Below are 14,767 nucleotides of genomic sequence, written 5' to 3' on the forward strand. Positions count from 1 at the left end.
ATTGAAGTGTTGCATACTGAGCCTGTGTAAGTTTCTTAACGTATTTTAAAGAATTTGTCATTTGTGTCTTTGTAACTTATAAATGAATACATGCAGAAATGTATATTTTAGTGCACGATGAACTGATTAGGGGTTCCTCAGCCGCGGATAAGATTGGGTTCGTAGCAATAACCGAGCCTGCTGTATCAAATGCGTTCGAAAGAGGTCTGAACAAAATACAGGATCATGGTGAATTTTTTGGTAGCACCACAATCGATTATATTTTGTAAAATGATATTGAAAATACATCATAAGGTTAGAAAATGCCGTGTGAAAATTACATTTTTCTCATCTCGAACGTCAGCGGCGCCGTGGCTTAGTTGGTTAAAGCGCCTGTCTAGTAAACAGGAGATCCTGGGTTCGAATCCCAGCGGTGCCTTTTCCCTTTCCGGGAGAACAAATGACAGATTGGCAAATCTGTTACGTGCTTTTAAAATTTACTTTAAAAATCAATACAAATAATACACAGCCATTACCACAAAATTTGAAACTCCTGTGTTTATTGTGCTCTAATTGTTATTCCTGTCCTCAGTGAAAAAATATAAACTTGTTAGAGTTGCCTAAACCAGTTAAACACGTCCTTTGAGAGTGTTTGCAATACAATAATTTATAATGCAAAGTTTATTTAACCACATACACTGATTCTTGAAAATCTGCATAGGAGAAATACACACACTCAATCAATGCCACAGCACTTTTTGAGGCATTCACTAACAAGTGTCTGAGAATTGTTTTTATTGTATAGAGGCCTACCACGATTTCACACTGGCAGAATGTGTCTGAATAATCATTTGTCAATATGTCTCCTTGCATTAGGACACAGATACTGTTTCTTTTTAATAACGATTGAATTGCACAATATAGCCTACAGTGGCCTCCACATTTATTGGTACCCCATAAAGATTAGTAGGCCTATTGAAAACAACGAGGACAAAATTAACCTTGAAGGAAAGCGAATTTGAACAAAATAACATGTGCCACAATTATTGGCATCCCTAGACAATCATATAAATAAAATGTAACTGATTTTCTCCCATTTACATTTTAACTTTTTTAAGGCAATCAGAATGCATTTTAACCGCCAAGCAGTAATCCATGATTTTGTTTCATTAAGGTAAGGTTTCACCAAGGTCAAACATCCTTCTTCAACATACAACGAGAATTCAAGTAAGGGGAAGTATTGACCTTGCTAGTCAGGAAATGAGTATGTAAAACACTTGCCTGAAAATTATTTACAGTTAAAGCAATAAAATGGTTAGAAACTTGCCTGGAAAAGAACCCATGACTGGGTTTCTTGAGGATTTTTTCTTCTCAGAATAAATTTGCTTCCCCTCCAAGTTGTATTTTGAGACTAAGACAGAAGACTAACAGATGATCTTTTGATACCACTTTCTACTTGTCTTTTCCATGCTGCCAATAAATGTGGAGGTGCTGTATAGATATAGATATATACAAAAGAAACAAACTTTTGTAAAATAAAGTATTGTTTCGTAACAATAAGAACATGTGGTTTGCAACATTAGTAATTGCGACAGTGCTCCATGTGTAACCTGCAGCAGAGAGATTCAATAACTCCTGGCACAGCAGAAATGAATGGTCAAATTTGGTAAAAAAAAAAAAAAAAGAAAGAAAGAAAAAATGTGATAAATACATAATATACACTAATCTAATGATTCTTCTACATGAGCCAATTTAGATTACATTATTAGAAATAAAAAAGTAATTGTGCTTAAATGTATCACCTGATTCTGGACATATAAGATGTGTTTGTACAACAGGAAAATGGTAAAACAATTTGACACAAATTACACATAAATAGTTACTATATGTTAGATAAAAGCATTAAAAGTGCAACAATGAAGGTGGCATTCATAACATTTCCAAGTGTTAAGTAGTTTGAGTGGGTTAAGCAGTGTTTATGCCATTCCTTGGCAGGTATCGTATAGAACAGCTGCCCCATGTTTTACATGGTAAGGAAGTGAATGAGTAGACTTCATATTATGCCTGTATTTTTTATGTTCACAGTGAACACTGGGCAGGTTACACTTAATAAGGCACAGTAAGTCATTATTTGTCAATATCAATAAAGGTGGGGAGGCTGAAAAGCAGGGGACACATCTAGAAAACACTGAAAAAGGTGTTAACATTCAAAACCAAAACTATGTATTGTTGGCCAGGGTGAAGCGATAAAAAAGATGAATGCATGTCATGTTACGCTTCCAAAATGTTTCTATTAGGTCTTCCTGGATGAGGATGTGAAGGGCTAAAGTCTTGCACATTGGTGGCATAAAATTAAGTGTGCATGTATTTATCCTTTTTTTCTTGGGAACAGATAGCTACACATCATCAATGTGATTGCTTGGCTAGAATCTCATATCAGGGTACAAAAATAGTGAGGTGTTATGTTTGCCCCTAGGTCCAAACTTAACGTGTGCTTGTGCAATTCAGAAGAGATTTATTATATAAACTGGGGTACAAGTGTCTATTGTTTTTACGTTTGAAACAGATCCATATAAAAAAAAAAAAAAAAAAAAAAACATAAAGAAAGTGTCCAAAATGAAACACCTCAAAAAGTCCCAGAGGCATTGCTTGTAGCAGAGGATTTGTCTGTCCAGTCAGTGGGAGTTGTTGCAATAACAATAGGGTCAAATTGTGGGAAGACCACAAAAAACAATTTCTGTCCCAGGTAGGTGGTCCATTCTGTTAGAATGCATGGTTAGGGTTGTGGTTACTTAGCATACACTTTGATCTACGAAAAGCAATGATCATAACAATAATACATAGTACATAATCACAATAATAATAATAAACATTAACAGCAAACAATACACTACCATTGCAAATGCCTCAATTACAATTACATTAAAAAGCAGTACAACAAATGTAGGAGGAATTTAAATTGTGTTTATACCACTACAAGTGTTTATACTACTTCATAAGCATGAAAGATATCAACTTAAACCAATGATATTGACTCACCAATGAAATCATAGATACACTTGGGCTTTTCTTTCCAGTGGACCCCCAGGAAGTAGACAGGCACTCCAGTGAGCATGATGACCAGGCCCACACCACACACTATGGGCTCCGAGTGAAGGCTGAACCCCAGCAGGAGGGCCCAGAACAGCAGGTACGTGATTGGAACAATCAGGTTTACCTTTGGGGAACAACACACAGGTGAAATGGCTCCCATGGGTCAAAAGTGGGTAATAAAACATTGAACTGTGCCCCTGAAAATAAAATTTGTAGGATGCTGAATGTCAAACACATATTCTAAAACTGATAGTCCCGGTCCTTGATTGTGATTGGCTGAATTACGTTCGATGCCGTTGTAAAATACAGCATAAACATACACCTTGACCGCATTTCGTTCTATATTACTGCGCTACCATAACTTGATACAAAAGTTAAAGTAACTGTGTCTCGACGTTGCTTGACAACCATTCAGATAGATGAATGATTATCTATGAATATTATCTATGAATAAATCGTTACATTTCCAGTTACTGTGCCTTTACTTTATGAAACTTTGCCAGGTTTTATAGCAACAGTTTTAGAAAAGCAATAAGCCACTCAAGTCTGTCGGTTACACTTTACAACTCCGCTAGTGCGTCGTCCCTAACAACGCCCCTTAGCTGTTGTAGAATCAGTGTAACCTACGGCCTCTCGGGGCTTATTGCTTAAGTATAACACATCATGGCATGGATGCGCATTACTGCAAGATATTTCATTACCACATTAATTAACTGGTTACTTAATCTCTTCCCTGGTAGATACAGGGTGGCATTAGATACCTTGATGGGCCTAAAGAGGTTTGGCTTTTTCCATCTGTAGTACAGAAGACCAGCAATGGTGACCCCATAAGAGAGGTAGTTAATAAAAGACACATAGTTGATCAGGTTATGAGTCTCCCCGATGCACAAGATGACAATTGAGGCTGTGCACTGTAAAACAAGAAGAACAGAAACAGAAAATAACAGCATGTGAAAATAACAGAATGTTAAAATTAACTTTCTAAGGATGATCAGTAAAGGCTTTTTATTTTTATACAGGAGTGCCTCAATTCTTGTGTTTCTTCTTTGACAACTTAGAGACCCATTTTGATGAGCCCCTTGTATTTTTAATGCAACAAACATTTTTGACCCAGGGAATCGTTCCCCTTTCTTTTTTCCCTTTCACCAGAATGGTATGGTCCGTGTGCTGAGTAGTTGTAGTAGTGTGCACATCCACACCGGTGAGGTGCAGAGCAAATGGAACTAGAACTCAAAAAGGATGAAATGCCCATACATTTATTATGTGCTGCAACGTTTCGACCCGGTTGGGTCTTCCTCAGGCAAATGCTTTTGCCTGTGGAACGTTTCGACCCAGCCAGGTCGAAACATTGCAGCACATAATAAATGTATGGGAGTTTTTAGCAGAGTGCAGCCATTTCATGGTACGTGTAAGTGCCATATGAAGTCTGAGTGACTCACAGAGACTAGGAGGGCTGGGATGGGTGTACAGCTCCTGAAATGGATCATGGCCAGTAGACTGGGCAGGTGTCCCTCTCTTGCACCTGAGAAACACAGCCTGTGTGCAGATCACAAACATGTCAGACAACAAAACAGGTATGCCTCCATTGAAAACATTTGATGAGATCACATGCAAAACAGCAAATGAAAAACATTGTCAATAAGCAGACATTTTTTCTTCTGTAATCAAATTTAGAGGAAAAGTAGAAAATAGAGGAACATTATTCACAATAACTATACATGCAGTGGAGTTAGAACCAGATATGACTCAGAAACATAGGAAATGTGTGCGCCACATGCCCATGCCAATCGTTCCAGTGACACACCTGGAGGAGGTGAAGAGGTAGCCGTTGATGCCCCCAAATGTGGACAGAGCCACGGAGATGGGCATGATCGTGGAGAACATGCCCAGGAGCTTCTCCCCGAAAGTCTGCCAGAGAAAGCACACCTACGTCATCCTGGCCCATGTCACAAAACTACACTTGTATTGTAATTGGTGATGTTTACAGTGAAATCAGTTAGGACTAGGACAACTTAATTTCAGAATATAAAATTGTACACAAGTAAAACAGCTTCAAGGTGTCATTATTCATGCTCCATGTCTTACCATTAATTAAAACTACAGAGAGTAAAAACAAAATAAAAATCAAGTGCAAAATGGCAACTCAAAGCTCTGTTGTCATTCACAGCTTAAAACAGCTATTTTTTTTCATGGTGATGTAGGATGGTGTGAGATGTTGACCGGGCCCCTTCATTAAACCCACACTAGCAGAGGGGCGAGATGCTCTGTACTCACGACAGCCACAGCATTGGATGCCAGCAGCTCCTCGGGGGACATGGAGGAGAAGTAGGCGATGTTGGTGAGCGTGTAAACAAAGGTCACCAGTGGAATGGAGATGTAAATGGCACGGGGAAGGTTCCTGATGAGGTAATCAATCGATAAGCATCATATGGAGGTCGCCGGACAGAGAGAGAGCCGAACTCGCACTGCATGTAGGGCTCTGCTGTGACTACTGACAACAGCTTTCAAGTGTGCTGACAGACTTAATTTATTAATTTTTTAGCAGACACTTCCAAAGCCAAAGCAACTTATATATGTCAATTATATAATACTTCCACAGCAGCCACTCACAAAGAGCCTCTTACAAAGTATGTGGCTCTAGATGTTTGTTGTGTATAAAAGTGGTACAAAAGCAGTCATTAAATATTAAGCCCATGCAAAATTATTATTTGCCATAATCTAAAGCAGAGTATTTTGTTTTTTAATGCCAACATTATGGTAATGACATACCAAACATTACATTACATGCATTATGTTTATTTCAGGGGAAAGGACAATGAATAAATGAGCTGAACTGAAATCAGAGATCATCCAGCCACCTCAAGCATGAGATATTTGCTTCATTTATGACCCACACAGGCAAGTGGCCTATTGCTGAGGCAAATGCTGAATCACTAAACCAGTCTGAGCTTTCAGCTGACCTGTGTACTGATTCAAACCCTGTTCTCACCTGCGTGGTTCCACCACTTCCTCGGTCACATAGTTAAGGAAGTTCCACCCACTGAAGGCAAAGGAGGCCTGGAGGAAAGCCAGGGCGATCTCCCCCACTGTCGGACTCTTGAAAAATTCAAAGGCCACATGTGGAGTTAAGCCCTCATAGTTGCCTGAGTAAAAACCAAAAGAGAAAACACAGCAATCATGAACAACACTGCGAACTGCGGATTTAAAGGAGCCAAGTGCATTTATTAATTTAATCATTTATTTAGGCTTTTTCCAATAAACAAACATGGCAAAGGTGAGTGGGTCAATATATTAAAAGGGAAGCAAGTAAAGCAAGTGCATTTATCAACCTAGGCCTCTTCAATTCAATACCATGGAACAGAAGAGTATGGCAGGTGATCAAACTGACCTTTACAGATCTGCACCAGCCCTACCACAATGATGAGGCCCAGAGCCATCAGCTTGCCCACTGTGAAGATGTCCTGAATACGGGTGGCCATACGCACACTGAAGCAGTTGACCCAAGTGAGGAACACTGACAAACACACACACACACACACACACACACACACACACACACACACAGGTCATGTCTACCAATACAAACATCAATATTGAACACATAAGACTGTTTAAGACCAATAGATAAGGGCCGTAAAAAAATACATCCAATGTATTCAAAAAGCCTTCAAACAGCTTGTTGACACTTTTCTTGGTCATAACTGTTAAACAACAGTTTTAGTGCAGCGGCTAAGGCCAGATTTTTACCAGAATGGTTCAGTTTTTGCAGCCCTCTAGTGGCCGCTAGCTTGACTTCAAATATGGCCATCAAAATATGCAATTTTTTCTACATTTATAATGCTATGCTGCTTTTAACACATATTATGATGTGCCTATAGCCATCTTTCAGCATTATGAAATACATGATGTGACAATCATGCATAATTAAAATGGCAGGCATGTTGGATTTTAAGGAAGTAGCCATAAATTCTGACACTACCTTTAAACAATGAGTCAAAAACTGTGGTGCATTTAGGCTATGTATGAAGTTTCGACTGTGTGGCTAAACCCTGCACTTGCCTGGCCTCAATCCTTCTAATTTTTCCCCTTAGCGGCTGGCATGCTAGCAAGGAGGCTAAAATCCATGGATGCTAGTGTATGTCAAGTCTTATAGAATCATATGCTGCCCTTTTGGGAAATTAGCTATTTTGCCTTCTATCCTAGAGTTAGATAAATTAGTACATACCCTTTTCTTCTCTGTGTGTGCAATTACCCAGTCCAACACATCCCACTGTTAGCCTAACTCAGTGGAAGTGGGTGGGCCAAACTAGCATATGCTAAAGTTTAAGGCATATAGTGATCATGTGAAAAGATCAATTTTGTTTCTAAACTAAAACCTGATAGAGGAAATACATGGCTTGTGTCGCTAAAATCTCTGAGTTCCACCGTTGTTTATCCAGTGTGCCAAGTCACATTGGCACAGCGACTCAAAAACGTGAGAAGTTGTTGTTGGGGAACACCACTGGTGGGCCTTGAATCTTATGAGCGAGCTAACTAAGAATGTAGTAATGGCCGGTTATAGAATTGGGGTCTTTGGTTTGCATCAAGGCATCTGTCACTGTCACAAGTTCACCCTCCCCCTTGCTTCCTCCCACTGTCTCACCTCCCCCCCTCTCCGTGGTGCATTGAAATACTGTAGAGGCAGCCTCCTTCGGCCTGCGCTGACAAACGGCTTCCGACCACAGCAGAACAAAGACAAAACAGATGAGCATGTCCCTGAAGAGGCAGGCCGCTTCCCACTCTCCCCCGACTCCTGTCCTCTGGTTGTTTTGTTGTGGCCAACAGCTCCGAGAACAAGTGTGAATAATGAGCTCTAATGCGGCAATCACACGCTAGGCCCAGACATCTCTTTTCAAAGGGCCACCATATAGTGAAGTGCTTTTTGGCCTCCTGGTGGGCTTTCTGTCTGCCAGTGCCCTTGCCATACTTCACATGCAGACGCATGACGTAATGCTATGGGGCACTCCCAACACTCACACTCCAGAGCCCAGTATGGCAATAACGGAGGAACCGTTTCCAGATGACTTCAGGCTGACTTCAGAGAGTGGTCAGTTTATGATACTGACTTATCATCAGGGCATATTAATAACTACATAGGACATACTAATAAGGACATACTAATAACATACTAGTACAGTAGGACATACTAATAAGGACATACTAATAACATACTAGTACAGTAGGACATACTAATAAGGACATACTAATAACATACTAGTACAGTAGGACATACTAATTCTTGAAGTACTGATGTACTGGAGTGGTAGGAAGAAGACATTAAGGACATCTCATTGTAACAGAGTTAAAAATGCAGCCTGGTATTATTGTGTGTGATTTTCATCATAATTAAGCAGCCTTATTGGTGTTTTGGAGCCACCTTTGGAACTGTGGTGTCGTTATGTGTTGCTGTAACCAATCAGAAGTGGTATGCTTGACATTGCATGCTGCATTTTTGGGTTTCTTTGATCTGACGGACTAAACCTGTGAAAAGATACGTTTTGTCTAGTCCCTTGACTGCCTGATCCCTGCTACACACGCGAACACTGGCAAAGAAGAGTGAGACAAACGTAATGCTCTGTGACATCCAACAGGGAATCCCAGTGCATCATCTATATTTCAGCATGGCTGGCTTGAGTTTGCTTCTTCACTTACAGTCACATTATATTATGGGATGATGGCACGACAACAGTTCACCTCAGACACCACCGACACACTGGCAGGTCTGGCCTTTCACATGTCTCCAACATCAAGAGATTTTAATTGATGTCCATTTAAAGCAATACACCATAGCTCTTGTACCTTAACATAATGGCTTCAACCCCATTTTGATGCCACACTGACTTACAATGAGAAGAATAGAGTTTCTGACACTATTACACGTACGTTGTTGTCATGGGTAGGAGGATGAGCCTTTTCGTGCTAAATGGGTATCTAGTACATTACAAAATGAACAAAAAGGGGGAATTCCTACATCATGTTACTTTAAAAATCTCTTCAGATATTACATAATGATGAAGTGGAACGTGTATGTCGCTGTACAAGGCTGGACCTACTTACGTATACAGGTGGTGGAGAGCATCCGTGTGGCAACGTAGGGGGGAACACACTCAGGGAAGACAGGCTGCAGCACATAGTTGGAGAAGGTGAGGGCGATGACTGCCAGTGTGGTGGGGTACATGATGAGCACAGCACTCCACAGCAGCAGAAACCTACAACAGGACCAGAGGGAGGGCAGAGGAAGGGCAGAACAATACAAAAATGAAAAAATATGCACATAGACCTGCTCAAGGATACCCGCTGCACTGCGTGTCCTCAGTCTCTCCCTGATCGTATCTTGATTGAGCTCATCAATGGCACATGTAATAAGCTGATTAGTTACAGTTATAATGCATTTTATTGACTGATTACCTGATTTAGCTTACATAGAACATATCGCTTTGAGTTAGGGAATATGGATGGAGACTGATTTCAGTTAGTGACTGAAAAGGAGACAAAACTTTGTGATTAGGTCTTGGTAGTTGGACTCATGTTGAGTTGAGATGTAGTGAAATATCTGATATCAGCAGTGCTTTTTGGCTTCCTGTTGGACTTTCCATCTGCCAGTGCCCTCGCCATACTTCAAATCTAGACACATGACGTAATGCATGAGATTTCAGCTCACTTACCCAATCAGACCTCCAAAGATCTCTGTGACGTAGGAGTAGTCCCCCCCAGACTTGGGAATGGTGACCCCCAACTCAGCATAGCACAGAGACCCAAGGGCCGCGATGCCCCCTCCTGAGACCCACACCAGCAACGCCAGACCCACTGACCCCGAGTGTTCAAGAACACCCTTTGGCGAGATGAAAATTCCCGAGCCAATGATGTTTCCTGTAGGAGGTGAAAAGTTCAAATATACGTTAATCAGCAAAAGAAGACACATGTAACTCCTGTAAGTTGCTCTTCACTGGCTTCATAGCAGACAGAATTAAATTCAAACCCTTCACTCTTACAGGACACTTAATAATGGACCTTGTTAATGTTATCGTAATTCTATGATCCAGGTTTTACACCATGTTTACTGCGGTCCTCGGTCCTGATAAGTGTCTGCTGTGCCATCCATACTAAGTGGCTACAGTCAAAAACTCTTTTTGTCTGAACTTCCTCGTTCGTGGCATGATTTACCTAATGCTCTTTCTTTGTTCTAGTCTAGCAAAAAGGTTTAGCCTAGAAATCTAGACGCACCCTAGCGGCGGCAAATTACTTTGCTCAGCCTGTACGTCTAGTAGCAAACCATAGGGATTTCTATTGGCTGACGCCGTGGACGTCATCAATCACAGCGCTATTTTGTTAGAGAGTCTTAAAGGCGGGCTTAACAGGATGACAACAGTCCTGCGACGGTGAACAACAAGGAAGGTGGCTATGGCGAACGAAGAGCGGTTGTTTGAATCGGCGTTGGCGTTTGCGTCAACTTTGGAGTTGTTGGACTTGTGCTTTTCTTTGAAAGTTGAGTAACACAATGCACTTAAGTCATTCCTTTCGAAGAAGGATGTATAGACCTCTCAGAATAAGTCCCGCCTCCGTAATTTCGTATCCATCCAACTTCCGGGCATCGATTGTCTATGGGAAATAACATGGCGTTTGAAATATCATACCCGGTAAAACATCTGTAGGTAGCGAAGTAGAAAAAAGCTGGTGGGAAGATTGGCCTACACACTTCTGCCATCTAGTTTCCACTGGATTTTTTGATTGTCGGATTGCCGTTTAAGTAGTATACTATAGACTATACTTAAGCGGCGCGAAAATCAAAAAATCCAGTGGAAACTAGATGGCAGAAGTGTCAAGGCCAATCTGCCCAGCAGCTTTTTCTACTTTGTCACCTACAGAGTTTGACAATGCGATCTTTCAAAACGCCATGTTATTTCCCATAGACATTTGACGACGAAAAGGTTGGATGGACACGGAAGTTAGGAGGCGGGACTTATTCTGGAGAGGTCTATTTGCCGTTTTGCCGACCGGATACGTCCTCCTGCTCTTTGTTCTGATTGGTCGTAGCGCTGGCCTATTGCACTAATGCCTAGGCAGTTTGAAAGACAATTCTCTGCCCGCCCCTTGGATTAAGCAAGGTGAATGGGTCGATTTCAGACTATACATTTCAATGATATAGGATGGCCCGCCAGGCTAAAAAAGGTTGGGATTTTCAAAAAACATTAAATTAATGGTTGTTATTATTGAAATGATTTATTTGCTATTGTCATAATTCTGTTAAACTTATTTAGTCTATTACTATTATTGGATTTGTTTTATGTAGGCTATATGACTACTTTGACTACTGTTCATTTTTGATGATAATGTGTATTGTTATTGTTGTACGTTGCTTTGGACAAAAGCCTCTGACAAGAACCATTTATATCAGTTAATAAGATGGTTCAAGTAAGCCACAATAAGCTAGAAAAACAGCTATTTTGTCATTTATTGTTTGTGACTTGCTTATTAGAAATCTGACGGACAGTAAAACATGTAGACATGATGGAAGAGCCCTAAATTGATTATAAAAACACGTGATCAACTGTCTTATTACTTGAAAATGATTGCAAATGTAGATACTGTGACAAGATCAATGCCTGTGGAACTGATCTGGATGCTGCGACTAAAGTTTCAACATTGCCCAGCTGTACTAATAGCCGCAGGCCAATTATTTTGCATGTGTGCAGCGCATCTAGACAGGAGGTAGTGGCCTCCCACAGTGGTCAAGTAAAGGCTGGCCTGAAATGTTGACGCTGCTTAGACAGTATCATACAGTCATTTTTTGTCAGCAGAGAATGATTTCAGATTTAGTAAATAGAACACATAGTACTGGCATGCTGAATGTGTCTGTGACTTGAACAGCTGGCCTGCAATAACCTTGCAGTTACCTTAATTTCCCTGCCTGAAGACTGAAGAGAAACAATTGCCAGGACATTAAGCATAATGAAAACAGAAACAATAACAGTAAAAAATAGTATGACAAATGTATTCTATGATGAATCTAAGAAATGTTAAACACACTGCAGTATACTGCACAGCATGTGTTTATGTGTCCCTGTCACTCCTCTACCAGTACTCTCGTTATGAAATAAACAGACATCAACAAAACAGAAAGCTGCTCAAATGTTAAAGCAATTTATCATTAATAAATATACAGTATGGGCATGATAAAATGAGACTCCATCAAGAGTCAACATGCATTGCAATGCACACTGACCAACATCGGCATCACTTAGCATCAAATCCAGCAGCACCTGGTCAGCTCAGACCTCTGACCTGGGCTCCTGTGGTCTGTGTCTGCCACGATACCAACTCCAGAAAACTCCAGTGCGTTGGGAACAGGGGAGTGGAACAGCCCATCACGCTTAAAGCCCAGGCTGGTGCTGCACAAGGCAGCCAAGTGGCAGCAAGCAGCATTACATAACAGGAGGATAAATAATTTACGCCTGCCTGTTGAGAACCCGCACAGCCACCAGGCGCCAGCAGATTTAAACACTCCCCTTGTTACAATACTTCTGCTTCATCCTCACAGGCACGCTGGGATAGTCAGACGTTGTGATCAGGGAGTCGCTCACAGTTTGTAGCTGCTTACATGATCAAGTTTTGCAGACATGATGATAGATGCTGAGAGAGAGAGAGGGGAAGAGGGGTGAAGGAAGATGGAGGGGCCTTGTCTGGGTTAGGCTGATGAGTGCCCCACACAGTTGGTGGTCTCCCTCTTCCTCTTTGAGCATCAGCATTCTAAGTGCATTTCAGTACTGTGAAGTCTGGTCCCAGTGGAGGTGTTAAAGCACTGGACTCGGGACATATGCAAGGGGGAGTCTCAGAACAGAAGTCCTCTGCAGTCACACATGATGGCAAGTGCCACTGAGAAGGAGACCATGGCTGCTTCAGATGCTGGAGCACTTGCTGTTAATGCATGCTTGCTCAGACTGCTTTTAAAATGCATTTTCTTCCAGCATAAGTCAGATGTCAGTGCTCTTGAATCGAGTTTAATTGGGTAAAATACATTTACTAATTTGTCTCATGACAAAACACAATGCAATAATAGAAATTACAGTAAGTGCTACAGGCTACAGATAAACATATGTTCAGTGCATCAGGTTGCAAAATTGACCTGATCTGTTTGTTTTCTGTAAGTCGCGGAGAAAACAATTATTATGAAGTTCGGTGTAGTTTGGATTTTTTTATGTGTATTGCTGAGTTTCTTCTTGCTCCATGCAGTACCAAAGTAATCAGCTGTATCCAAAACAATTAAACGTGTAGCAAAATCAACTTTATTCAGATGGTAACTTTAGCTAGGATACCATTTAGTAGTATTGCATAATGCGACAGACCTGTCACAATCTTACCTATGATGATGGTGCAAGCACTGAGAAGTCCTATTTCTTTCTTGAGTGTCACTCGCTCGGGGATATCCTTGATTTTCTTATCTTTCACCATTTTCTGTTGCGCCTCCGGCTCTCGGTTGGCACAGACACTTCTTTTCCGCTTTCCTCCATCCATTTCTGTGAGCACACGAAAAGCTTCAGATCCCTCTCTTGAACTCTCTTCAGTGCATTGATGCATTGTAAAAAGAATGCGCAGGCGCAGAGGATCCCCCACTGTCCAGGGTAGAATGCTAACTACCTCTCAAGGGAATCGCTCATATAGCCATTAAACTTTGCAAACTGATAGTTGTTCGAAAACACTTTTTTGGCTAGTTGAAATTTGTCTCGACTTTCGCCTGTTCTTAAGCCGTCCGCTAAATGAGAGAATTTGGTTTGATAGCCTGTCCAGCAGCGCATTGCGCATCTGAAGTAGGAGCATCACTGCCACTCTCGAAGTTTTTTCATTCGTTGACGTGCACCACGCACATAAACCCTTTTCCCTGTGACTTGGCATCGTACATTTAAGTGTGGACTGTAAATAATAATAATAATAATAATAATAATAATAATAATAATAATAATAACAACATTATTATTATAATGTTATTATATTATTATTATTATTATAATAAACACAACATCTAGTCTCATCTACAATTATTATATTATTATTATTATTATTATTATTATAAACACAACATCTAGTCAACATCTATTGAGCACAAAAAGGTGTGGCAATTATGGCAGATGACCATTTATTAGTCATTTTAGACAATTGTTAGTGTCCCAATTGTCACCCCAGCAAACATTCTGATTGACTGCATTATTTACTTTTCATCTTTTTAACATTTCATAAATGGCAAGACTGCGAAGACAGAGAGGTTGCAAGTCTGCTGCCTGCATAAGCCATCTTATTCTTCCTATCTTTCATCATCAGAATCATGACATTGATCTTATAAGCCAATTTCCTTGTGCTGTTGTTCATGGTGATGTTTCTTTTTTACTTTTGCATACAACACAGTTAATCATTTTAGATTTAGATAGACTAAGGTTGTTCAAATAAATATGGTTTGACTGAAGGCCCTATCTTAACATGCTACTCACTCAAGCTATGGGAGTTGAAACCTTTTTATCTCATTCATCCATGTATTACAAGTTTAAAGCCTTCTCTCACAAACTCTCGTTCCACTCCCTCTTTTCCATACATACACAGCTCTAAAGTTAGCCTCAGTCTTGTTAAATTGATGCGATACCTCCTAGTGGTAGAGACTACTCCAGCT

General features: G+C 40.6%; 1 protein-coding gene and 1 non-coding gene across 2 annotated transcripts; one reads left to right on the forward strand and one right to left on the reverse strand.

The window, feature by feature from the left end:
- Nucleotides 1–344: 344 nt before the first annotated feature.
- Nucleotides 345–418, forward strand: trnat-agu. The gene has a single exon. It is a non-coding gene; the product is annotated as a tRNA-Thr (tRNA).
- A 117-nt stretch (nt 419–535) lies between these two features.
- On the reverse strand, nt 536–13,659 carry slc7a10b (solute carrier family 7 member 10b). The gene is made up of 11 exons (XM_048257905.1): nt 13,470–13,659; nt 9,777–9,981; nt 9,169–9,320; nt 6,461–6,586; nt 6,062–6,215; nt 5,347–5,470; nt 4,877–4,980; nt 4,512–4,608; nt 3,834–3,983; nt 3,019–3,196; nt 536–2,739 (listed from the first exon to the last, which is right to left on the reverse strand). Exons 1-11 carry the CDS (start codon nt 13,621–13,623, stop codon nt 2,606–2,608), a joined length of 1,578 nt encoding a protein of 525 aa, XP_048113862.1. The 5' UTR covers nt 13,624–13,659; the 3' UTR covers nt 536–2,605.
- Nucleotides 13,660–14,767: the final 1,108 nt, after the last annotated feature.

The sequence above is a fragment of the Alosa alosa genome, chromosome 11, assembly GCF_017589495.1.
Source record: "Alosa alosa isolate M-15738 ecotype Scorff River chromosome 11, AALO_Geno_1.1, whole genome shotgun sequence".
Taxonomy (NCBI): domain Eukaryota; kingdom Metazoa; phylum Chordata; class Actinopteri; order Clupeiformes; family Clupeidae; genus Alosa; species Alosa alosa.

Coding starts and splice junctions, on each gene's coding strand:
- slc7a10b (XM_048257905.1), bottom strand. CDS start 13,623: ATGGATGGAGGAAAGCGGAAAAGAAGTGTCTGTGCCAACCGAGAGCCG. Junction 4,609..4,876: donor TACCTCTTCACCTCCTCCAG/GTGTGTCACTGG, acceptor ATCTGCACACAG/GCTGTGTTTCTCAGGTGCAA. Junction 2,740..3,018: donor GTGTATCTATGATTTCATTG/GTGAGTCAATAT, acceptor GCATTCTAACAG/AATGGACCACCTACCTGGGA.